At 47.7% G+C, this 27328-nt stretch overlaps 1 protein-coding gene across 3 annotated transcripts in view; it reads right to left on the bottom strand.

The window, feature by feature from the left end:
* Window positions 1-27328, bottom strand: part of MAEL (maelstrom spermatogenic transposon silencer) — a 999863-nt gene that overhangs the window by 275250 nt on the left and 697285 nt on the right. For all 3 annotated transcript variants that reach the window (XM_069202741.1, XM_069202739.1, XM_069202740.1), the window contains exon 8: window positions 13247-13388. In XM_069202741.1, coding sequence (XP_069058842.1) covers window positions 13247-13388 — 142 coding nt within the window. The remainder of the gene's footprint in view (window positions 1-13246; window positions 13389-27328) is intronic.

Below are 27328 nucleotides of genomic sequence, written 5' to 3'. Positions count from 1 at the left end.
TACAGCCAACAGGCTGGCGGTACATACCGCCACATTTCAAGAATGACTAGTTGGCTGTAGCCAACCTGCCACTTCTCCAATCCTACCGCCATGGCTTTCAGTCGCCAGGCCGGAGATGTCAATCTCCAGCCCGGCGGCCTGCATAGTACACCAGGCAGCATTAAGACGGCCTACCACCATGGTTTTCGGGGCGTTAGCAAAGCCACGAAAACCATGGTGGTAGGCCCTACAGGTGACAGGGAATTCCTTCCCTGTCGGCGGTAGGCGGCTCACCCACACACACCTGACACCCCCCAACCCCTCCATCCAAACTCCCCCATCCTCTCCGATCCTCACACTCACCCCCTTCACCCTCCATACCTCCCATAAACGCACACATCCACCACGCATACACCCACTCACACTGGCATACACACATACTTCCAGACATGCTCACACACATTCTTACACAATCACACTGACATGCAGACATGCACTCACTTCACCATTCTTACACGCATTCACTCACACCCAGACACACAGACGCATTCACACACGCACTCAGACATTCATGCACACAACCGGACACACAACACCCCTCCCCCCCCACCTCCCCTGTCTTAAGCCCGACTTACCTTTGTCGAGGAGGTTCTCCAGAAGGGAACGGAAAGGGGTGCTGCTACCGTCAGCAGGCACTGCCAGCAGAACACCGCCAGGCCATATCACAGGTCATGATATGGCTGGCAGCATTCAACTGGCATGACTGTGCTGGTGGTAGCAGTGCCAGCTTACCACCGTCCACTGGTATGATCACTGCCAGATTTCCTCCCTTCTTGTAGTGGAAGTCCGGCAGAGATCATAATCTGACAGACGGATGAGAGCAGAGGTGACAGTATGTTGGCGGCCGTCACCGCGGCAGTAGGCGGTTTTTACCACCATTGTTATTTGTTATGAGCGCCTAAGTCTTCAGCACCAACCATCCTCAAATGATAAAGTGCCTCACTCCACCTGGGGAAAAACTTCATTTCTATTTTCCCCAAATACCTTATTTTGAATAAGTGTTCTGTTCTGATGGATACAGGCTCCAATGTACATAAGAAAATAGTATTATATGCTGAATAATGTTATCTCTGCACTTCACTGAGGCACTTTGGAAAGCTAGCCCTTATTCTTGCAAAAGTGTGAAAAGCCAGGGATGAAAGTATGATCAGATGATGGTATGGTTCATCACTCCAATGAAATTGAAGCAGATGAATGGACACACAATACGATTGTACTGGAGGACTGTACGTAGGAAGGATATAACTTACACATGGTTTCTAGGCCTCGATTGAAAATCTTCTGGAAGAAATTTTTAAGTCAAGCGAGAGTGGTGTTTGGAAATCCAATATGGCATGACCGTGGAACAATCTTAATGGGCATACGACCCCAAAAAATGAAACTTATTGTAGGAAGCTGGCTCTGTATATACTATATCAAAATGGATACAGTGTGCACAAAGTCCAGGAGTTCCCCAAGAGGCTTGACAGAGGCGATAATACTAATGCTCTATTTGCGATAGTGTGGTCGAGCACTTACGCTTATCAGAGGGTAGTTTTAAGCATTTGTTGTACACAAAAGCAATAAGTGAAAATACACACAATGATTTAACTCCAGGCCAATAGATTTTTATATAGAAAAATATATTTTTGTTAATTTATTTCTAGAACCACAAGATTCAATTAGCAGGTAAGTACATTAAATGAAAGGTACTTTGCATAGTAATACTTAGGGTTTTGAATAGAATCAATATTGTACACTTTTTTTTTAATGGCAAAAAGCTAATTTAAAAAAGATAGTGCAATTTTCATCAGTTCCTGGGGGAGTTAAGTAAGGTACAGTTTCTGAGGTAAGTACCTCACTTACGGTTTCAATCTACTGGGCATAGGTAGTCCACCGTTGTGGGGGGGAGAGGGTGGGGGGGGGGGGGGGGGGGGTTAGGGGGTCAAGGCAACCCCAAACACCCAGCACCAGCAACACAGGGCCGATCAAGTGAGAGGTCAAACAGGAGCAAAAATAACGTGGGCGTTTATGGAAACAGGGGGTACTACAGTTCCAGTCTGCTTGCATGTAAGTACCCACATTGTCAGAGGGCAGGCCAGGGGGGTTTGGAGGAGTATGGAGGGACCCCAAGTAGGCACAAAATCCACCCCCTCAGCGGCACGGGGGCAGCCGGGTGCAGTGTGTTAACAGGGCATCGGGTTCTCAATAGAACTCTATGGAAGGACCCGGGGGTCACTTAGGTGCTTCAGGTAGGGCACAGGGAGGCCTCTCCTGCAAGCCACCAGACTGGGCAAGGGTGAGGTCCACCTCCTGGTCATTGCTGCACCAGAGGTCAGTTTCTCACAGGCCTGGGGGAGGTGGGTGCAGTGCTTCTCCAGGCGTCTGATATCTTTGTCCCGGGCAGTCGGGGGGGGGGGGGGGGGGGGGGGGGGATACTCTGGATTCCCTCTGCAGGAGTCATCGTGGGGGTGCAGAGAGGTCAGCCCAGGGTGGACACGTCTGATTCACCTGGGGATCCTCTCTGGATAGCTGGTTTCTCTGGACACAGGCCGGGGGAGTCAGGTGCAGAGAAGTTGGACTCCTGCTTCTGGAGTTAGGCGAGTCCATTTAGAGTTGGTTTCTTGATCTTTTTGGACCAGTCCATTGTCCACTGGAGTTTCTTGGTCCTCGGTGGTGCAGGCAGTCCCCTGGAGGCGTTTCAGGGGGCGCTGGTCCTGCAGAACAGGTTGCTATTTTTTCTTGCAGCTTTTCCAAGCAGGAGACAGGCGGGTAGGGCTGGGGCCAAGTCTGTTGGTGTCTCCTCTTCTCTGCGGGGTTTTCAGCTCAGCTTTCTTGAGATTGTCAGGAAACCTGCTTATCTAGGTTCAGGGTCGGGGGCAGTAGCTAATGGCTACTGTCCCAGAGGGTGGCTACACCCTCCTTGTGCCCACTCTCTCTGGGGAGGGAAGCACATTCCTATCCCTATTAGTCCTATTCCTCCAAAGCAAGAAGGGGGATTTATCAAGGAGGGGGTCACTTTAGCTCTGGTCACCTTAGGGGTGGACCTGGCTGGAGCAGTTATTCCTTGTTTTTCTCATTATCCCTCTGGACTTGCTGCATACGTGGGGGCCTTGTAACCCCAGGTCTGAGCCTTTGAGGCTCACTGTGAGGTGTTACAGTTCCTGCAGGGGGAGGAGTGAAGCACTTCAGAGTGCAGGCTTTGTTTCTGGCCCCAGAGAGCACAAAGGCTCTCACCCCAGGCGGTCAGAAACTAATCTCTCAGTGGCAGGCTGGCACAGACCAGTCGGTCCTGCACTGGAGGATTGGGTAAAATACAGAGGGCATCTCTAAGATGCCCTGTGTGTGCATTTTTGTAATAAATCCAACACTAGCATCAGTGTGGGTTTATTGTTCTGAGAAGTTTGATACCAAACTCCCCAGTAGTCACTGTAGTCATTATGGCACTGTAGAGTTCGTTTTGACAAACTCCCAGGACATATACTTAATATGGCCACACTGTACTTACAATGTCTAAGAAGTGACAGACACTGCAGGGGCATAGTGCTCATGCAGCTATGCCCTCACCTGTGGTATAGTGCACCCTGCCTTAGGGCTTTAAGACCTGCTAGAGGGGTGGCTTACCTATGTCACGGGCAGTGTTGTGTGCATGGTACCCTGAGGGGGATGCCATGTCGACTTTGCCTTTTTCTCCCCACCAACACACACAACCTGCAATGGCGCTGTGCATGTGTTGGGTGAGGGGTCCTTTAGGGAGGCACAACATGCTGCAGACCTTCCCTGGTCACAGAGTCCTCTGTACCACTGGTACCTTTTACAAGGGACTTATCTGTGTGCCAATTGTGGAAACAATGGTACATTTTTTGTGAAAGAACACTGGTGCTGAGGCGGGTTAGCAGGGTCCCCGCACACTGTCAAGTCAGCATCAATATCAGGCAAAATGTGTGGGGGGGGGGGGGTAACTGCAACAAGGCCCTTTTCATACACTTATCTATGTCAGATTGGAGAGCGATCATTAATATGTTGGCAACAAAACAATTAGGTGCCCATAAGTGTAAGTTCACAACTAGACGAAAAATACAGGAATAGGGGATTCAATTATGGATGCTACTTATGATAGAAAAACTGAAGTAGGAGTTAAATGATATAGAAAGTGAATATGATCACATCTGTCAACCTTTGGCCACATATCTAATGGGGGCGGAGTGAGTTTGACAAAGATGTCCAAAATATCGGAGATCATTAAAACTTACCTCTTAAACTGGAAAGGTTTTGTTCTCTGAACTGACAACTAATAAGCATATGTTGATTATATGAAGGACAAATTAATGTGTGCATGGCCTTAATCCCTTGTACCCACTCACTAGGGAGTTACTGTGGGTTGGGAGAGAAATGCTTTATATTAAGTTAGGAAAGTATTGCATTGTTGGTTTTCTGTAAATGTGGTTTTGGCTATTACTTTATCTGTAGCTTGAAATAATGAAATGTTGCTTTAAAAAAATGACACAGCAACTCTCTACCGGAGGGTTTAACATGTTTTTTTCTGGGGTGGGGGGCCTCAGTGTTGAAGGCTGTTAATGCCAGACAAATCAACCATGGGTGGCCAGGTCTGCTGCAATTTATATAATCTTTTCAAAGACCATCACGCCCTCATTCAAATTCTCCAGGAAGTCAACTTGTTTATCTCTGAATAGATCTACAAACAGGCGTTCCCAGAGAGCACAGCTTTATCTGCCTATAAGGGCAACACTGCTTGAAGTCTTCATAAGAAAAAGGCCCTGGACTTTCCTGCCTACAGAATCTAGTTTCTATGTCTCATTATCCGAGCGTTCCACTGACATTTTGTACCTCTTGTCCACTGGTACTATAGTAAAATTTGCTTAAGAACCAACTCTAAAAAATTAAAGGACATTTATCCAGAGTCCTGAAAATGTTTGGGCACAGAGGAAGATCAGCTCTGATGGCAGCCAAAGCTGCTTCTATCAGGCCTGGTATCAAAAGTAGCATGTGCATGGATGTTAGTCTCCGATGCAGAGTTTCAAAGATCCAAATGTTGAAGATGGAAACATATTAGCAGCATCCCCTGCACGAACTCTGTAGAAGGTACGAAGGAGAGTGGCAAAGAAAAAGGTTTACTAAGAGTAAGATGCTTTTAATTTGAGCAAAGAACACTATGGAAAATGTCCCCGCATACATTTCTCATGATGTAAGTCTACCTCAAATGGTCTACAAGTAGATGTGTTCTGAAGAGGTACGACCTTGGAATATAAATAAAGACTAGGAAGGATTGTAATCTCAGGTAGTGCAGCCACTGTAATGGCTAATAGCGTTGGATGAGGCACTAGCAGGACAAGCTGAATTGAGAGCTATGTATGGCATTGACAGAGGAGTGTGAGTAACTATGGGATGGTCTCAGAGATTTAGACATTTCATCCACTGGGGAGGAGAAATCATGCTGAGTCCGGGAACAGACCTTGGAATACTATAGATTCAGACAGCTGGAAGATGTCCTGCATTTAACTTCTCCCACAATGCCATCAGCTACGAAGGGATGTTGCAGAATCAAAGCGATGTTCCACTATTACACTGAGCTTTGATGGACAAATGATCAATATCTGGACAAATAAATCAATATTCTGTCTTTCTGAACAAAGCATTTGGTCGAGAGAAACTACTTTTATCACTCCCCTTGATTCTCTCCTTCGGGAAGCCAGGCCTACCCGAGGTAGAGCAAGCCCCCTTTACAGGCTTATGAGCCTTTTTCAACATATCTGTTCTTCACACCATGTAGTCTTAATGGTCGGTCTCATGTAAGGCTCTTGATAAACTGACAGTTTTTGCATTTGTCCTGTTGGTGAATGACAGGTAACATACAAAACAGTGAATCCGTCAAAAAAATAAACTTTTGTCCACAGGCACTTAGAGTGAAGGCATTTTCCTGACAAAAATTAAAGCTTTTGTGTCTACAAACCTTTTGAAATGTAGGAAAACAAAGATGAGACAAGAAGATCTGTTAAGTAAAACAATAGCTTAAATGGAAAAGATCTGTGCTCTAGGGTCATTAACCCAGGAAAAAAGAACTGATGCAACTGCCACTTATGGGATACTGCTGGCACATACTTCCTTACAAAAGGGGTTTACCGTTCCTTAAAGTTTGAAGTTATCTACCAACTCTGCCTCCATTCTTCTTTTAAAAAAGGTTAGGGATAGTTTCCTACTCAATAGTTTGACTGAAGTGAACTTAAAGCTTAAAGATTTTAAAAATGTGCCTCTTTAAAAAATACATTAAAAAAAATAAAAAAATGAATGAAATTTGCTAAAAAGAAAAGGAGCTAATAAACTAGATCAAATTGACTTATGAAAAAAGTTCTGGATAGATTTATGAAATGTGCTTCTGGATCCCGTGTGGGCAGGATACTTCAAGGTTTAGTGCTTACGACTTAGTTGACAGCCTGAGCCTTAATTAAGAACCCCTTTCCTCTCCTTTCAGCAAGAATCAAATTAATTTCTCACATGTTAAGGACCGTCCCTATGGCTAGACCTCCAGCTGGCCAAGAACTCTGTTCAACTGCCATGTGTGAGGAGGGGCTCCGACTGGACAACAGGACCTAAAAAGACCCTTTAAGAATTGCATTACGGGCCCCTGAGACCAAAGAGATGGTTTAACAGACATTCTCCTAAACCGAAAATGGCTGCCAGATGAACTTTACTGGATGCATGTTGCAATCCTGAGCGCGCTAGATTCGACAGGTAAGGTGAGATCTTGTCCGGAGAGGAAGACCGCAGATGTGCATTAGCACACCTGCACCACAAACAGAATCTTTTCCACTTTAGGCTGTATGTCTTGGTTGTGCTATCCGCCCGGGCTTTGGCTAGTATTTCTTTGCAATCAATAGGGATGTTCAAATGGCCGAATTAATTGAACTCAGGAGCCATGCTGATAAGCTCAGAGATTTGGGATCCAGGTGTCTCACTTGGCCATGGTTCATTGTTAGCAACAAAGGAATTGGCATTATCTTTATGGGTGGACAGAGATATTAGTAGTAGCTCCGTGTACCAATGTTGGCGTGGCCATGCAGAGGCTAGTATAATTATCTGGCAGGGCACTCACTTGATCTTGCAGATCACTCTTGGGAGGAGAGGGATTGGAGGAAAGGCGTAAGCATAGAATCCTGACCATGCAATCGAAAAGGCATCCCCACCCTACACAACCCCTTTTGGTGATGCCAGCTTGCGTACAACCAGCGTTTGGCGTTTTGGGAGGTTGCAAAGAGATCCAGGTTCGGTTTGACCCACTGAAGGAATATTCCGTGCAGTGTTCATTGGTCTAATTCAGATTCGTGGGTAGATGGCAGTCTGCTCAGAGAATCTGCAATTACATTTTGATAGGCCTGGGACATGTCCTGCCTTTAGGCACACCGAATGTTGAATGCACCAATTCCAACTGGTTTGTGCTTTCTGGACTAGGAGATGGGAGCGAGTTCCTCCTTGCTTGTTGATGTAGTGCATTGTTTTGGTATAGTCTGTTCTGACAGGCACTGCCGACCTGCAAATTCTTGGAAGAAAGGCTTGTAATGCCAAATATACCACCCTCAGTTCGAGGAGGTTGATGGAGTGCAGTGAGAAGTGGGCCATTTGACGCTTACTTGAAGATCCTGTAGGTATGCGCCCCATCCCTCCATTGACTCATCTGTTATTGTTAACAGGGGAGTTTGAGCTAAGAAGTGTAGTCCTCCTGAGACATTTGCACAAACTGTTCAGTTGAGAGATGTGATCATGCTTGGAGTTACCTGTATTATGTCTTCAAAGGACACTTGTGCCCGTTTCCACTGCTTGTGTAGCTCCTCTTGGAGTGGGCGCATATGAGGGCAACAGTAGGGAATCAGGTTTATACAAGATTACATTATCCCTATCAACGATTTGTACCATCGAACTGAGAGACTTTCTTCTCTGTATTCGCTTCACTAGGGCAGTTAGTTTCTCTTGAAGGCATTGGGTAAGCTTTGGCTCTTTCTGTATCCAGTACAGCCCCCCAGGAAAGTTATCCTTGTCGATGGCTGGAGTAGTGGCTTCTCTTGGTTGAGAGTGAGGCCTAAGCTCTTGAAAAGGTGTAAGGTTGCTCTGACGGACCTGGGTGCCGACTGGATACTGGTATATTATACTAACCAGTCGTCCAAATAGGGGAAAATTTGATGCTGGTTGCGTATTAGGTAAGCTGTGACAGTGGCTAGACAGTTGGTAAAAATCCAGGGTGCAGACTTGAGTCCAAAAGGAAGGACTTTGAATTGAAAATGCTTGCCAGCTACTGTGAATCTTAAGACGTTTGTGTCTTGGGTAAATGGGTATATGAAAGTACACATCTTGAAAGTTCAGGGAGACCATGTAGTCTGCTCTGTTGAGAAGTTGTAAGATGTCCTGCAATGTGAACATGCAGAATGTTTGCTTCTTCAGGTATTTGTTTAGCTCTCTTAAGTCCAACATCAGTCTCCATAAACAAGACTTTCAAAACAAGAAAAAGCAGGAGTAAAAGCCTTTCCCCCTTTGAGAACAGAGTATGATTCCTATTGCTCTTTTGCACAACATGATCTCCACATCTAAGATGAGCAAACAGGTGTTTTAGTTGTACCAGAGAAGGTGGTGTGTCACTGGGGGCATCTGTACGAACTCTAGGAGGTGGCCAAACTGTATTATATCTAGCACTCATTTGTCCCTGGTTATTTGATGCCAATGATGGTGATGTTTCAGCGTTCCTTGAAGACTTGATGGGGTAGAATGAGTGGTAGCGGGTGCTTGCACCCAGTCATTGCCTACGGGAGCCTTCCTTGCGCTTACTTTCGGGCTTCCCTCCGTGAGGAGGTCTGTTGTATGCCTCTGAGGGTGGTTGCCTTTGTTGAGATTGGGGCCTGGTGGCGTGAATGAGGTGGAGTAAGATGGACACCAATACAGCTGGTATCAATTGAATGATGGTTGTCCTCTTCCCCTGGCTCCAGGAAAAGGCACTTTTTTTTTTTTAAACAGCATATTCTTGACATTTGACATGTAGCTGTAAAGGGCTTCTAGCCACCCCATATAGTAAACGTGCTCCAAATCATCCTCATCCAAGAAGTGTAATGGTACCAGCCTGGAAACTTTGATTGGAGAAGTGAGATGGGGGTTAAACAATGTTTTGCAAGCTTTTTAAGTCCTATCTGCTCCGTCGATGAGAAAAGAGGCTATGTAGACTGGTCTTTGACTTCTTCTTGGTGGTTCCTTGGCCATCGGCAAGAGATGAATCGTTGTAATTGACGGTGGAGGCGTCGGCAAGATGTTCGTTGACAGAGGTGTCGTTGTAGGAAACATTGCCAGGGGAGGTATCGTCGACAGCAGTAGCGGAGTCGCTGTGGGTGCTCTGTTGGCAGGAAGATAGTCGATGAGGTGTGCAGCATCGATTGAGACTGTATGTGTGGTGACAAAATGGGGAGTACCGACGAAGTGGAAATGAACGCAGACGAGGACTGTTGAAGCTGCTGTCGTCACAGATGGTGACGAGGGTTGATGTTAACGTTGACGCTTGAGCTGTCAACGAGGATATCGTCGATGATGGTGCTGTTGACGGTGCAGAGGCTGTTTTTTTTTTTTTTTTTAATGTGAGCTTAACCTGAAGACGGGGCTTGGAGATTCCTTTTTTGATTTTGGAAAGGAATGTGGCCTCCTTGATTTCTCCAACTGCAACAACTGTTTCTTTGAAGGCTACAAGTTTTTTGAGGAGCCCTCAGATGACTTTTTCAGCACCTTTTTTGGAGGTTCTTTAGGGGTAGTTGGATCTTCACTATGACTCTTAACTGGTGTCTAGGTGACTGACATAGAAGAGGAGGCACTGTCATCATCAGAGACAGGGTAGTGCCTAGACTTCAACTTCTGCAGCCAGCTATGACAACCCTCTTTATCTTTAAATCTCTTAGTAGACAACTTTCAAAATACCTTGAAGTCTCTTGTCTTATGGTTAGGATAGAGACAGTATATGCAATCCTCATGTGGGTCATCTACATGTAGCCTCTTCTTCATGCAGGTAGCAGAAAATCTGAAAAGTGTGACACTGTTGTCAGTTTGAAGCACCAAATTGAAGAGAATTCAGCTTCTGTGAAGAAATGTAATCCAAAATATCTCAGAATAACTTAGAGAGCTGAGCAGAGCTCAGAGGAGACACCTTAGCACCAAGTGCAGTGGAAAATCTGAGGGAATACATATCCTCACAGCAGGGTTCTAGAGGGTGGTGTAACCCGATTGGTGGATTCTGGAGTTTGGTCCATTTTTACAAAATGACAGATGTTACTAATCTAAAGACCTAGTGCCTGTAATGTGTATGTGCATTAGAGCATTGCTTTTGTATAACACCAGGGAATCCCATCTCGACGACAGGGAAGGATCCAAGCATGTGAATCTATGGAAGTTCCTATACTGGAGTAATTGAGAAACATTCTCAAAAGATTTAAAAGAATCCTCTGAACTGCTAATTTAAGCGAACACCAAATTTGTATCATGAAAGACAATTTTGTTGTTGGCGCTCACGTCTGCTATATCGGCTACTAAAATCCACACATTCATCAAATCAATATTTCTGTAAACAGTGTACCATTGAGGATCAATCTAAAATTAATTCTGAAAAACCCTCAGACTTTCATCTCAATGTGCCTGTTGTGGTGGTGAAAACTCTAGGTGAGGCCTGCCGTTTGTCTTCTGGATAACTCCTTCAGTTCTGCTGATGGCCGTCAGGAGCCGAAACAATTCCTCTTGGTACCTCTGTTGTGGGTGCTTGAAAATTGAGTCATCCCTGCTATGAGGAGCATCACTACAGCAAAGCTCTGCCTGGAGAACAGCTTAGAAAGGACATTGGAAGGATAACCACCCTAAATCCGTTGTACAGTTTCCAACAGTGGATCCATATCTATTGACTGCCTGTTGTGAATAAACGTGGGAACCTCACTACCTCACTTGTTCCAATTCAAAGGAGTCTATGGGGAAGAAAAGGAATTGAGGCTGCAACTGCTGATGATTTGATCAGCATGGATGGGGCTGCAGCTGCTGAAGTTGTGGCTGGCCCACTCAGGGTTACAGCTGCTGAAGTTGTGAACAGCATGTGCTGGTCAATGTTATCTAAATTTGTGATCATTCAGCAAAAGGGGTCATCTGCAAAGCGTTTCCAGGCCCTGGAGAGAGCTTGGTAATAGACCCTCCGGTCCTCACATGGGCTCATCTCCAAACCCGGAGGCTTGACACTTATGAATCCAGATGGATCTGTGTCACATCATGACTGCCACCTCCCAGAAAGCCAGAAGGCGAATTGAGAGCACTGCTGAATGCATCCCTGCACCGGAGGTAGGAGACCCTTATGAACTGCCTGTCAGTGCGCCACTACCCATCTAAATGTGTGGGTGTACCCTGGGGTACAAGGCAGGCTACAGCCGACCTATGAGGACAAATTTCACCCATAAGCAGTTGAGGCTGATAATGAGCACATATCCATTTTAGAGGTGGCTTAAATGCACCTACTCTACTACTACCGTACTCAGGGTACTTTTAATGTCATCTAAAAGTATAGGAGACCACCCAGAAGCAGGGACAGAGCCTGGGAATACCAGTGAGACAGAGTGGGGTGGCCTGAACACCTGCCAGATAACACCCAGAGACAATTAACTGTATAAACTGATAGTACTGTGTATTATTAAGTACCATGTGTGATACAATACTTTCTTTTCTAAAACGACAAGCATTAGGCTTTTGATTGTTGAGTTCAGAACTCAAGCATCCCTCCACCCCACACCCTACCTTTCTGAGAAGTCGGACTACTCACTACCCAAAGAGTTAAGTGCAGAAAGGGTTGTACCTGGCTCTTTTTGCAGACTCGTAGAAAGGACAGCTCCTGGGACATCAGAGAAAAATGGTCACACCCCCTCATGCCCTCGCCTCCCCGGATAAGGCTCAGTATCCCCTGCTTCCCCAGCAGCCCCTGAATTGGGTCCTACACTTGAAGGCCATACCAAGAGATGCCACATAGTGAAGAGCCGAGTGGAGATTTTAGCAGATTCAGACATTTCTTTTCTGAAGGCTTAGGTGCACACTCCCATGGACATGGGTATACCGAAGCTGAAGAGCTAGAAGCATATAATGGAACTTTAATAAAGGAGAGAGAGTTTTAACTGAGCAAAACCTGGAGAAAAAAGCTTTAAAGCTAATCTTAACAACTGTAGAGGGTGGAGAACAAATGCTTGTCTCTTAACCGTGGGGAAGTGTTTGAAGGACACAAGTTGAGGTGTATTGGGCACAAAAAGTGAGAAATCAAGAGGTATAGGTGAGAAACTCATATTGGAGCAAAACTGGTGGGAAAAGCTTCACTGCAAGGTTCACTTAAAAAATGGGGTACAGGGGTGTTTTGAACTTAAGGCTTAGGCCTGATAAGCAGAGCATGAAATTGACACGTTGTCTTGATTTTTGCATATGAACACTGTGGTTTTACTATGCGTTTCTTTTAATATCACCTTTTCATCTCCCTGTGGATCAACCATAATCTGTGTGCCTCCTTAAGGTCTGTCCTCATCTCTACATTTAAAAGTTTTATTGTTTAAGTGGAAAGGCACACTGCTGGAATAGAACCAAAATGCCAAAATGCAAAATCTGGCCTATCTGTTCATTCAATCATGGATTTTTAAAGCGCGGCTAGTCACCCGTGAGGGTCTCAAGGCACTGGGAGGGGGGGAATGCTGAGGATCAGTCGAAGAGCCAGGTTTTGAGGTCCTTCCTGATCTGCATCAGGGTGGGGGATTGCCTGAGGTGGATGGGGAGGGTGTTCTAGGTCTTGGGGATGCGGGGGAAGGATCTTCCTCCGGCTGTGGTTTTTTGTGTGAGGGACGTTGGCGAGGGCCTGGTTGGCGGAGCGAAGTTGTCTGGCGGAGTGTAAGAGAGTCTGTGGTTGAGGCAGGCTGGTCCGGTGTCGTTTCGGGCCTTGTAGGTGTGGGCCAGGAGCTTGAAGGTGATTCTCTTGTCAATAGGCAGCCAGTGTAGGTCTCTCAGAAGAGAAGGTGTGGCTGTGTCCTGGGGCATTCTTGATGATGTCAGTGGCATTTAGGAAGTTGTTGCCACAGGGGAAATCTGTACAGGGGCTGGAGTCTCTTGGAAAGATCTAACAAATCTTAAACAAAAACTTTAGCATCATAATACAAGACAAGCTTTCTTCAGTAAATATGACAGTCACCTGGTGTTGCTAGAATAATCCCACTGGAAGACGTCCAGAAGACTGCGTATACGGGTCTTTGAGGGCTCTTCCTTAATTTTATATTGGTAGAATTCAACTATCAGGTCTTCTACATGTAGTAGTTTCAGTTTATTCTCCATCCCTGAAATAAAATCAGAGTATCACTACAGTTAAAAGGAAAAACACTACTGTTTTTCACCATGCCAACAGTTTTGGTTTGATTCTCAAGGGTAGACTGAGCAAGAGGTGTACAAGAAGTATTCTAATTTCCATGCTGCAGGATTAAAAATAAGGCTGTTCATGTGGGTTAATTAAGCACCTGACATTATTATTCATTACAAAGTTGATTGTCGTTGGTCCCCTTCTAAAGTATAGCATGTTATGGTACAGGGGAATATCCATCTAATTCAGGAGCCTTTAGGGGGAAACTTGCTAAATCATGACCTCCAAATGTCACACACCGATAATCTCACACCCACAAAAAAGTTAACACTCCACCTTAGTCAATGCCTATGCTGCCAGCCTTCCCACCATGTGGTGCAGAGTATGTCAAACAGTTATTTTTTTATGTTAACCCACAATAGGGTTTTAAGTTCTGTTAAACAATTGTTCCTGGTGTGCACCCATAAAGTCAGGGAGACAGGTGATATGTTTGTGAATTTAGAGGGAACACACATGGCACAGAAGAACAAGTTATTTACTTTTGGTAATGCCTGATCAGATAGAGACTATCCAGCCGCATAACTGATTCACACTAAGAAAGTCATGCAGGATCAAATGGGCAAAGTAAACCCCACCCCCAAACCTACAAGGTTTTGAACCACCAAGGAAATGCCTTGACGTTTGAGCCAAGTCCAGAGACTCAAGGTGTCCTGCCAAAGGGTCCACTACCCCACCCTGTTTGTTGCAGGAGCACATGGCGGTGGAGTTATCCATAAACACTTGCACTAGTCTTCACTTGGAGAGTAGAAAGACTCAATGCCAGCCAGATCACCTGGAGCTCCAACGAACTGATGTGGAGCCCAGATTCCAACCGAGACCAGAGACATTGGATCTTCACCTCTCCAAGATGTCTGCTCCATCCCAGGAGTGATAGTGAACCCCAGCAAATGCAGGAGCTCTGCCGTAGTATGATGAACGGAGACAATCACCTGAAGCAAGCCTGCCTTCAACAGTTGAGAAAGGGGAAGACTAGTACCCCTAAGATCAGCAGATAAGCTACAACAACCACCATCACTTTTGTGAAAACCTGAGGGGTGCTGGTAAGTCCAAAAAGGAGCACAGTGAACTGAAAGTGCTTGTGGCCCAACGTGAACGCAGGTAAAGTCTGTGGGGCCCATAGGATGGAAATATGAAAATGTGTCCTGCAAGTCCAACACCACCTACCAGTTTTCCAGGTCCAAGGAAGACAAGGACTTGTGCAAGCATAAGCATTTTGAATGTCTTCTTTTTCAGGAAGAAATTGAAAGGGTGCAGGTCTCCGATAGAACTAAGGCCGTAGTCCTTCTTGGGGACCAGAAAGTAGTCAGAATAACAACCACGACCACCTTCTAGCATTGGCAGCCTCTATGGTTCCCTTGAGCAAGAAAGCCTCACTTCCTGGCGGAGTAAGGACAGATAGTCCTCCACCAGCCTGTCGCAAGTGGGTGGCATTTGGGGAGGGATAGTCACAAATGGCAGGCAGTACCCAACTGTCTGATGTTATCGACCTCCTGTGGGCGAGGTGATGGCATAAAATGTCTCCCAGTGGCTGTCAATGATGATATGAGGGTCACCGAAAGGGGTCTGGAGGGTACCGGGGGAGGTGGTGGACTGGCCTGATCTGTAGCCACCAGATACATAGGGCTTGGGGGTATACCGTCACCATTCTGGCAGAGGCTGGGCAGCTTGCATGCCATGGTGGCTCAACAGGTAAGAACAACTAGAAGCCCCTTCAATGGCCATGAAAGGAACGAAAGGTAGACTGTGGTTAGCTAGGGTCCATGGAAAGACCCAAGGACCTGGCAGTAGCTCTGCTATGCTTGAAGCACTTCATTGCCAAGTTCTCCTTGTTTCCAAAGAGATGGGAGTCAAAGGGCATGTCCATAAGCAAAGCTTGGACATCCCCTGAAAAGCCCGTTGCTCTCAGCCAGGCATGCTGCTGCAAGACCCCCAACAATGAAACTGCTCAGTGAATCAGTTGTACCCAGTCCATATCTGATCATCAACTTTGCTGCATCTCTACCATAATCTCTTTGGGAAAGTACGGTCCAGGGCTGCCCCGCATTGACAGTTCATGCGCTACCAAATTCCATAGTGCATGGGGTTAATGGCCCAAAAGGCACACTGTTCACGGGCAGCAGTGCCAGGAAGGTGAAAGAAAACATTCTCTTGCCAAAGGTGGCCAACCTCTTGGATTCCCTATCTGATGGAGTGGTAGGGAATGCACCAGAATTTACATGGGAGATGGAGGCTTGGGTGACAAAGCTCTTCAGTGTAGGGTATTGCGCAATGTAATTGGGATTTCCTGAAGCAGGACGATGTCGGAGTGTAATTCTGCTGTTCACAGAAGACCCTGTGCTGGGCTTGGACCAGGTCCCAAGTAGGACGTCCACAAGGGATTCACTAAAAGGGAGAATCTGTTCTGAGGGGGTCCCTCCGGCTGAACCACCAATCTGATAGAGACTTCTAGTTGCAGATTCCTTACCTCAGAATTTCCCCCAGGTGTCACACTGGATCCAGAGATTTTTCTTCAAACAGTAACCCTGCGCACTGTTAGGTGGCATCCGTCAACTCCGTGGGCGTCGTGGTTGCAGTGATGACGTTGCGGTCTTATATAGGTGCCACTGTGGCATGCTGACATAGGTTTTTTTCTTTCCGCCCCAGCCTACGCACAGATCTGGAGAAGAGCTACCCATGTCATTTTTTGACTAACTACAACATTGTAAAATTTGTTTTTGACTAGTTTTGGTTTGTGTTGAGGGTTGGCCCGTAAAATCGTTTTCAAGCCCTGCGACTCCTGTCACTGCATGATGACTGACGGATCCGCACCTCATGTGCCTCTGGAGGGCAACCAAGACCCGAAGTTGTGCTCAGTGTCGGGCCATGAACCCAAAGGCTTTGAGGGAGCAGTCCCTGAAGCTCATGGTAGCCCGACACTACTCCATGTTGTTCCCGGTCCAGTTCGAGAGGAATGTCAGGAGACCGGTTGCGGAGTCATCACCATTCATCTTCGTCCAAGTCATATGGACATTTGGGTAAGAAGCTGTGACGCGGCTAAGAAGCTGTGATGTGGGAAGAGCTGCACCTTCCCAACTTTCCGCGAGCCGGTGCTACCCATGCCCAACTATGAGGCCATCTGCCTCATTTGGGTAGCCCGACCCACTCTCAGCACATTCAGGCCCAGGGGAGTCAGTGAGGGCCCCCTCGGGTTTCAAGTTGGAAACTTCAATCCAGACTCCGGAGGGCAACTCAGGATCCGCTTCCTGATCCGTCCCGATGAGTCGTGCCAAGGAAAACGTCCCCAACGTCAGATCAGACGTCAACACTCCCAGCACCGAATGGGCCCAAAATCGACATCGATCCTATTCTTATTCCCAACGACCCAGAGTTGGAACGACGTCGCTTTACACAGATTCAGTTTTCCATGGGCTCTGCTGTGACCAGTATTGATCCTGAACTCTATTGCTATGGGTAGGGATACACGGATAGTGTAGACGGGTCGCTGGACCCTTTAGAACAGTTTGACCCCGACATGGACTGGGTACAGTATTTGGGTGATGCCTGTGGGTTGGACACCTACCCTGACACTGGTATGTTTTCTCCCCATACCGTGGCTACAAAGAAGGGAGAGTCATTCTGTGGTGGTGAGAAGGGCTGCTGAGGTTTTGAACCTCGAGCTTCCTTCTGTGGAGGTCAGGAGTAACCTACTGACCAAAGTGCTTCAGCCTGGGGACTCCAACTCTGAACCCCTTCTTCCCCTTCAACGAAGTGCTTACGGACAACCTGATGGGGACCTGGTCCAAACCCAGCAAAGGGGCTCCTGTGAATAGGACAGTTGCCCGCTGCCATAGGCCTGTGCCGAATTACCCACATTTCCTTACCCAACACCCTACGCCTGAGAGCCTTGTCATCCAGGATTAATCATCGTCTGGCACATTCCCTACCACTCCCATGGACAGGGAATAAAAAAAAACTGGACAATTTTGGGAAGATGTTCTTTTCTGCCAGTATAGTGCTGTGGTCCATGAACACTGCATGCCTTTTGGGCGCTATTCCCATACTCTCTGGGATAGGGTCACGCAAGTGCTGCCTCAAGTTCCAAAAGAGGCCCGGAACGTCCTTTTTCAAGCCATGACTGATGGGAGAGACTCAGCCAAGTTCATGATAAGTTGTGGACTGGATACGACTGCGGTTGCATTGACGATGGCATTGAGCCGCAACGCCTGGTTGAGGAAGTCTGGCTTTTCGGGGGATGTCCAGCAATCTTTGATGGACATGCCCTTTGATGGCACTTCTCTTTGGAGACAAGGCGGACTAAGCGCTCAAGCACTTTAAGGACTCACAGGCTACGGCACAGTCCCTTGGCCTCACATCGCTCCTCCCCCCCCCCCCCCCAAACCTCCTCTCCCACTCAGTCCACCTTTCGCACCTTTCATGGCTACTGTAGGGGCACCCAACCACGTTCATTTCCACTGGGCCACCGACCCGCGCATGCTGTACAGCCACTGCACGGACATAGGATCCAACAAGCTTGTGGATCAGGGGAGTCAGCGGGCTGCCCAGTCCATCCCTGCCCACTCCTCTACATAAAAAAGAGCCTAGGTTATATTTGTTCGCCTCCACAGAGAACATGCAATGTCAGCTGATTTGCACGTTGGAGTTGCCAAGGCAGCACTCGCTCGGTCGGTGATGCTTTTCACCACGAGTGGAAATCAGGCCTCCTGTATGCCTTTCCGCCAATACCATTTCTGTCCAGAGTTCTGAAGATCATGCAGGACCCGGTCCAAGTGATCTTGGTGGCTCCGGACTGGGCACGAAGAGTTTGATATCCCGAGCTATTGTGCATGGCCATCGATCCTCCGATCAGACTGCCCCTTTGGGAGGATTTTCTGTCGTAGCAGCAGAGGACAATTATACACCCAAACCTGTTCAGTCTCTCCCTCTTTGCGTAGAGATTGAGCAGCAACAGTTGATGGCTTTTGACCTTCCACCAGAAGTCTGTAATGTCATCTTGGCAGCCAGGCATTCCTCTACCAAAACAGTATACGCCGGTCGTTGGAAGAAATTTGTGGCATGGTATATCAACAAATCTGTTGACCCCCCCTCATCCCCACCTGCACCTCTGAGTTTCTCCTCTTTATTCTCTCTTGCCCAGCAGTGCTCTGCTCTGGGCAACCTCAAGGGATATTTGTCTGCCATCTCTACCTTCATAAGGCTACCAAACTAACCTTCTAGTTCAACTCTCCCATTGTTGGGAGGTTTCTTAAAGGCCTCATTCATGTGTTTCCTACCGTCCAAGATGTGCTATGCTTTGGTGAAAAAGCAACCCCGCTGAGGGATTGCGTGCCCATTCTACCAGAACAATTGCTGCTACCACAGCATTAGCACACAGAGTTCTAGTCCTGGATATTTGCCAGGCCGCAACGTGGGCGTCCTTACATACGTTCACCAAGCATTACTGCCTGGACAGTCAGGGCCACAGAGACGGCTATTTTGGCCGTTCAGTCCTGCAGGACTTTACAGTATGATCGCAGCTCACCACCGTTGAGGGGGGGGGGGGGGGAGCCATTAGGCGCAAGGGACAAGAAGGAATATTGACGCTAGGAGTCCAAGAAGCCTCTAAACCAACCAGGTTAAGACCCAGGACTAAGCCCAAGATATTAAGTTGTATCAGTTGTATCTGGAGTCTCCTGACTTATTGCAGTGGTGGAAAAGTCTTGAACTTCACAGTATCCAGGATAGCCCTGAAGAACGAGTTCCTTACCTTCGGTAACGACATTTCTGGTGGATACATTAGCTACCTGTGGATTCCTCACCTAATGAATACTCCCATGGCGCCAGCATTCAACGGAAATCTTCTTCCTAGTCTCTGCACGTCGACGAGGACGTCACTCTAGCCCACGCGACGCCGTCTGGCGTCATACAGGCAAATAAGAGGTCCTCGCCGACATGCCGACGTCAGTACAAACATTTTTTACGTGCATGAGAACAACCCAATGCAATGAAAGATCAAGGCAACATCCCATAACACTGTAAAATACACAACATTGCAATAAAATGGCTGTAGATTTAATATAACTTTTTTTTTTAAACCAACAAATATATGCAAATCATGTATATACACAAAGATATATACATATAAATTTATACAAGTATCCATATATACAACATCTATTGCAACCTTGAAGACCAAGAGGAGCGCACTCAAGGATTACTTGGTAAGACCAGAAAGGCAACGGGGAGGCGGGTGGGACCGTGAGGAAATCACAGGTAGCTAATGTATCCACCAGAAAAGTTGTTACCGAAGGTAAGTAACTCGTTCTTCTGATGGAAACAACTACCTGTGGATTCCTCACCTAATGAATAGAGTCCCAAAGCAGTACCACTCCCGGTGGTGGGTGCCGAAATGGTCAAACCAACAAATCCTGCAGCACTGACCGTGCAAAATGGCCGTCCCTTCTGACCTCAGAGTCTAAGCAGTAATGTTTCGCAAAAGTGTGAAGGGACGACCAAGTTGCGGCCTTGCAGATGTCGACCACAGGAACACCCCTGGCCAAGGCTGAAGTGGCCGACTTAGCTCTGGTGGAATGAGCTCTAATGCCATCAGGAGGATCCTTCTTTGCCAAAGAGTAACAGATTTTAATACAAAGAACAACCCACCTGGAGAGTGTTCTCTTGTGGACTGCCTTTCCTCTCCTCTTGCCCACGTATCCGATGAACAGCTGATCCTCCAGCCTGAAGTCCTTCGTTCTATCGATGTAGAAGCTTAACGCCCTCTTTGGGTCCAATCGATGTAGTCTCTCTTCCTCCTTTGAAGGATGAGGCGGAGGATAGAACGTGGACAAAGTAATTGTCTGAGCCAAATGGAAGGGTGAAACAACCTTCGGGAGGAAAGCAGCCTTGGTCCTCAACAGCACCTTATCCCCATAAAAAGTTGTATAAGGGGGTTTTACCGATAAGGCTTGCAACTCACTCACTCTCCTTGCAGATGTTATAGCCACCAGGAAGACTGTTTTAATAACCAAATACCTTAAGGGGCAAGTATGCATAGGATCAAAAGGAAAGTGAGGACCAAGGACAAATCCCATTGAGGCATAACGAATGGTTTTGGAGGATATTTATTTAGAAGACCTTTCAAGAATCTGAGAACAATAGGGGACTTAAATAACGATGGTTGGTCTGAAAGACAAATGAAGGCTGACAGGGCAGACAAATAACCTTTAATGGTAGCCACTGCACAACCTTTCTGCGCTAGAGACAGAGCAAAAGACAAAACATCTGACAGATGAGCATGTAAGGGATCAATCTGTTTCTCTCCACACCACATAACAAATTTAGACCACCTATTAGCGTAGATAGATTTAGTGGAGTGTCGCCTGGCCGCTAATATAACATCCACTACATCAGGCGGGAGAGAGAAGGAACTCAGGTTGCCCCGTTCAATCTCCAGGCATGTAGGTGTAGACTCTGGAGGTTGGGGAGTAAAACCTGCCCCTGCGACTGCGAGAGGAGGTCTGCCCTGAGAGGGAGACGGAGCGGAGGGCAGTGAGAGTTGGAGAAGGTCGGAATACCACACCCTCCTTGGCCAATCCGGAGCTATTAAGATTACTTGGACCTGGTCTTGGCGAATTTTCCTCAATACTCGAGGAATCAAGGGTATGGGGGGAAACGCGTAAAGCAACTGGTCGCACCAGGTTATCAGAAACGCGTCCCCCAATGCTCCCTGCACCGGATACTGCAGAATAACGGACAATGCGCGTTCTCCCGAGTGGCAAACAGATCTATCCGAGGAAACCCCCACATCTGGAAGATTAAACGGACTTGATCTGGATGGAGACGCCACTCGTGGTCGGCCGAGAATTGGCAACTGAGACTGTCCGCACGTACATTCAAGACCCCGGCCAAATGATTTGCTACCAAGCAAATCTGATGGTCCTTTGCCCAGGACCATAGTCGAAGAGCTTCTCTGCAGAGAAGGTACGACCCTACTCCTCCCTGTTTGTTTATGTACCACATCGTGGTAGTATTGTCCGTCAGGACCTGTACCGACTGACCACGAAGGGAAGGGAGGAAGGCCTTGAGAGCCAGACGTACAGCCCGTAACTCTAACAGATTGATATGAAACATCTGTTCCTCTGGAGACCAAAGTCCTTTGATCTCCAGATCCCCCAGATGAGCTCCCCACCCTAGAGTGGAAGCATCCGTTATGACCGTGGCCACTGGTGGCGACTGCGCGAACGGCTTTCCTTGCGAAAGATTGTTGCTCGCAATCCACCATTTCAAGTCCACAGCAGCATCTCTGGAGATCTTGACCGCACCTTCTAGATCTCCCTTGTGTTGAGACCACTGCCTTCGGAGGCACCACTGAAGAGCCATCATGTGCCAGCGAGCATGCGTGACCAACATTATGCAGGAGGCAAACAGACCGAGCAGACGAAGGACCTTGAGGACTGGAACTACCGCTCCATTTCGAAACATTGGAACCAATTCCTGAATATCTTGAACCCGCTGAGGCGGAGGAAAGGCTCGATTCAATGTTGTATCCAGTACTGCCCCTATGAACAGGAGGCGCGGAGAGGGCTCCAGGTGAGATTTGGGCACGTTCACCGAAAAGCCCAGGTCGAACAACAACTGGGTTGTTGACTGCAGATGATACGACACAAGCTCCGGGGACTTGGCTTTGATCAACCAGTCGTCCAAGTAAGGGAATACTGCTATCCCCTTCCTTCTGAGCTCTGCCGCAACCACTGACATCACCTTCGTGAAGACTCGAGGTGCTGAAGTAAGACCAAACGGGAGGACCGCAAACTGATAGTGCTGCGACCCTACCACAAACCGGAGATACTTCCTGTGCGACTTGAGTATCGGGATATGAAAATAAGCATCCTGCAAGTCAACAGACACCATCCAATCTTCTTTGTTCAACGCCAAAAGCACCTGTGCTAGGGTCAGCATCTTGAACTTTTCCTGATTGAGGAACCAATTCAAGATCCTCAGATCCAGGATCGGTCTCAACCGACCATCTTTCTTGGGAATCAGGAAGTACCTTGAGTAACAACCTCGACCCCTTTCCTGCTCTGGAACCAACTCCACCGCGCCCTTTGAAAGGAGGACTTGAACCTCCTGTTCTAGCAACAGGAGGTGTTCTTCTGAACAATAAGACGGCTGAGGCGGGATGGGGGGCGGAAACTCCTGAAAGGGAAGGGTGTAGCCTTTCTCCACAATACTGATAACCCAAGTGTCCGTTGTAATAGTCTCCCACTTGTGGAGAAAATGCCGTAATCTTCCCCCTACAGGAGAGGAGTGAGTGGGAAATGGTGGAAGCCTAAGGCTGCTTTCCCTGCTGCACCCCTCCAGAGGACGAGGAAGAGGCAGAGTGCTGTTGAGAGGCTCCTCTGGTGCGGGCCCTACCTCTCCCTCTAAATGATCTATAGGGGTGAGAAGAGGCGGGTTGCTGGAACCTCCCCCGAAAGGAAGAGGAGGAGGAAGAGCCACGCCCAAATCCACGAAACCTCCTGAAAAACCTGGAAGAGGCAGAGGAAGAAGGAGCTTGCAGCCCTAACAATTTGGCTGTGGCCCTGATCTCTTTAAATCGCTCCAAGGCCGAATCTGCCTTTGGTCCAAACAGTTTGTCCCCATCAAACGGGAGGTCTAATAGGGTTGACTGTACATCCGCAGAAAACCCTGAATTACGGAGCCAGGCCTGTCTCCTTGCCACCACAGCCGTGCCCATCGCCCTAGCCACCGAGTCGGTCGTGTCCAGCCCAGACTGGATAATCTGGGTTGCGGCAGCCTGGGCGTCTGAGACAACATCCAAGAGTCCCTGGGGAAGCTCCGTAAAAGAAGATGAAATCTCATCCATAAGAGCATGAATATATCTCCCCAGAATGCAAGTTGCGTTGGTGGCCTTCAACGCCAAACTGCAAGAAGAAAATATTTTCTTGGATTGCGCATCCAGTTTTTTGGAGTCCCTGTCTCCTGGTACCGTCGGGAAAGATCCAAGCGCTGATTTTGATGAACAGGAGGCTTGCACCACCAAGCTCTCCGGCGTAGGGTGTCTTGAAAGAAAACCAGGGTCAGATGGTGCAGCCCGATATCTCCTGGCCACAGCCCTATGAACTGCCGAGGAAGATACAGGCTTCTTCCACACCTCCAACACCGGATCAAGCAAAGCCTCATTAAACGGCAAGAGAGGCTCTGCTGCAGCAGAGGCCGGATGCAGCACCTCCGTCAATAAATTCTGCTTCGCCTCTGCCACCGGAAAAGGCAGGTCCAGAAAGTTAGCCGCCTTCCTCACCACCGCGTGAAAGGTAGCAGCCTCCTCCTTATACTCCCCTGGAGATGAAAGGTCCCACTCGGGGGAAGTATCCAGCCCACTGGCCGTATCCAGACCATGCAGTCCATCACCAGAGTACTCAACCTCTCCTTCCTCCAGTACTCGCTGGTACTCCTGCTCTTCCAACAGACGGAGAGCACGCCTCCTTGAATGTAGTCTCTGCTCAATACGCAGAGTCGACATGGCCTCTGCCGAAGTCGAAGATCGGCGCCAATCTCCAGAAGCATCCGACGCCGCATCCGACGCCACAGGCAGCTTCGGCGCCGATGAAGGAGCAGGACAAAGAGATCTTGGAGCCGATGGACCCACCGGAGTCACAGGACGAAATCCCGACGTCGACGGGATGGAAACCTCCGGAGCCAATACCTCTGAAGCCACCGGAGCGGCCACCGGCGCCGACACCGGCGCCGAGCCCACATTCCCAAAAGGGAGAAAGGGCATAAAGGGTGCTGGCCGAAGAGGCGCAGGATCACCCAATGAAAAGGCCAAAGGCCCCGAAGGACCAGCCGGAGCACCTCCTGGAGCCATCTGCTGAAAGATGGTATACATCGCATTCAGAAATGCGGTACTATCGGCTCCAGGGGCTGGAAAAGCCGGATACTGAGGTGCCTGGATCGCAGGCGACCCCGACCTCGACGTCCGCGACGCCGGAGACATCACAAGAGGCTGCATCACCTCAACCACAGACGCTTGTCCAGACGAAGTCGGTGACGCCGGAGAGGGCAACGGCGTCTATGGATGCAGCGTGACCGTGGGACTGACCTCCCAAGTCCTCCGACGCCGAGCCGAAGGCGACCTCGAACGAGTCTCCTTGCTGGAATGACGCCGTGAATCTCTACGGCGCCGGGAGTCTCGATGACGCCGATGAGACCTTGGCGAGGAAGACTTTTTGTGATGTTTTTCCTTTCTCTTCGACTTCGCCAGGAATAGTTTAGCCTCCCGTTCCTTGAGGGCCTTCGGATTCATGTGCTGACATGAATCGCAAGTCACGACGTCGTGGTCGGAGCTCAAACACCAGAGACAGTCGGAGTGAGGATCTGTAACGGACATCTTGCCCCCACACTCTCGACAGGGCTTGAAACTCGACTTTCTCTGAGACATTGTTACCGCAGAGAAGAACTACGCAGCAGAAAACACACTGTAACCACTAAAGTAACAGTAGCTCCCTCGAAGATAACCGTTTCAAATGCACGGAAAAAAGGGAACGGACGTCGGCGAGGACCTCTTATTGCCTGTATGACGTCAGACGGCGTCACGTGGGCTAGAGTGACGTCCTCGTCGACGTGCAGAGACCAGGAAGAAGATTTCCGTCGAATACTGGCGCCATGGGAGTATTCACTAGGTGAGGAATCCACAGGTAGTTGTATCCATTAAAAGAAGGGAGTCCCTTACAAAGAATCAGGAGGGCCTCTGGCTCAGAGTTGAGAGGGTGGCCATCACTGAGGTATTCTGCGGCTGACTGCAAAGAACCCACATTGAGCAGCCAGTCCCAAAGGTATGGGAATACACACGACAAATTGCATGACAAATTTCCAAAGAGCTGCAACCACTGCCATTATTTCTATGAACACCAGAGGAGCAGAGATGAGGCCGAAACCAGCACACCAAATTGGAAGTGCTCTAACGCCACTCTAAACCACAGAAATCCTCTACAGGAATGTAGGACAGGCATATGAAGATACATATCATGCAAGCCCAAGGACACCAGGATTCAGCACACACAATCTGCACCACACGGAGCATGTTGAACTTGCCCTTTATCAATTAGGTGCTCAACTCCTGGAGTTCCAGAAAAGGCCTGAAGCCTCTGTGCTCTTCTGCCACAAAGATATAGATAGTAGCATCACTCTTCATACTGAGTCCGGCACGGTTTTGATGGCACCCTTCACCAGAAGGAGGTTTACTTCCTGCACTGAAATTGAAGCATGGTTAACAAAAAGTTAGACCTGCTTGGAACAAAATGAAAGGCAAGGCACTGCCTCTTTCAATATTCAATAGGAACCCATTGATCTAAAGTGATCCATTTCCAGCCAGGTAGAAATGTTGGATTTTGACCTCCTACTGGCAAGGCTTTGGGTCTGAGAGGGCAAATCAGAGCGGCTTTGGGGTTGACTGCCAGTATGACTAGCATCTTGAGAAGCCGATTAACTTTCTAGATTGTTGCTGTAATCAGCGGGCTGGTGACAACCACAGGGATCTTACTATAGTGTCATCTGGCGGCCCCTGTGGGTCCATGGAACATGCAGGCCTATCAGAAGGAGCAGGCAGTGTCTTGAAAATCTGCTGCAAGGCCTCTTCAGAGGACTTAACCTGCTGGATTGACAGTAGCCTAGAGAACAGGGTGTGCCACGGGCAAGTTTAGGGAAAAGCTGGGGAAAATGAGTGGCCCTGATTTTGTGCAGCTAGAAGAGGTCAAACTCACTTTAGATTTTTTTTGAGCTTGTAGCATTTTAACTTTGAGCAGGACAGATACCATCCAGCGGGATAAGGAAAGCTGATCAACCTCTTATATTCGGCAACGTAGAGCCTCGTTTCCCACTTTGATCACCTTTAGAAGCATGAAAAGTTATTTCTCAGAAAACTTCAAATCGTGAATACAGACATGTTTTGAGCATTCGCTATCTGCAGTTGCCACAGAGCCTGAAAATGAAGGTTTGAGGAAAGAGATCTTACATGGTCTGGAATTGCTCTTTGGAATTGTTGCAAGACAAAGTACGTGAGAGTTGAAGCTTTGGATCTAGATTGAAGAATGCAGAATTAAAGGGCTGTCTGCATACAAGGAGATGTCTATAGGCACCACTGCTCCATTATTTTTGGGGGAGTGTGAGGTCACCACCAAGCCATCCATCTCCACCTAGCAATATGCTTATATCATTGCTGGGAGAATTTTCTGGATTCCAGGCTGGGATATTCCAAAGGTGAGGAATTCAGAGTTAGAAGTAGCCATTACAAAAGTCCATACTGTCACTTCCTTGCATTTTTGTGAACATCAGATGCAGATTCTCTTCCATTTGCATTTGGAGGAATATGATTAGCAAGTGGAAAAATGTTTGAGCTCCTTCACAAGTTTCATTCAATAGTCCTAGTACTGAGGAGCCAAACAGTCAAGCTTAATCGTAGCCTGAAAAGAATTATGCTTAACATGTTCGTTAAAAGATCCAAACCACATGAGTTTGAAAACAAGCGCTGCAGGTCTGAACAATACCACTATTTCTGCCAGTCTTGAGTAACCAATCTCATGTTAACTATTGATTGCCTCAAACTGTTTCCTACTTAAGGTGGAATGAGAATAGGCAGAAAGGCTTAGGTAAGAGTTTGTTAAATTTATACAAATGTCTGTCGTGGCTCTTTGGCAAGAGCAAGTATAACCAAACAAAGGACAGAGGGAACAGACAAATTATGACAAACACCTTGACCTGCGTGGAGATAATGTACATCATGCACATGACAGAAAATCAAGAATATTTGTAATCACATATTTGTAATTGCAAGGAAACGCCCTTTTTTGCTCTATTTTAACTTATGCTTTTTTGACTCTATATTAT

Source organism: Pleurodeles waltl, chromosome 8, assembly GCF_031143425.1.
Source record: "Pleurodeles waltl isolate 20211129_DDA chromosome 8, aPleWal1.hap1.20221129, whole genome shotgun sequence".
NCBI classification, from domain to species: Eukaryota; Metazoa; Chordata; class Amphibia; order Caudata; family Salamandridae; genus Pleurodeles; species Pleurodeles waltl.
The sequence above is the reverse complement of the archived record's forward strand: the minus strand, read 5'-3'. Positions and strand labels throughout refer to the sequence as shown.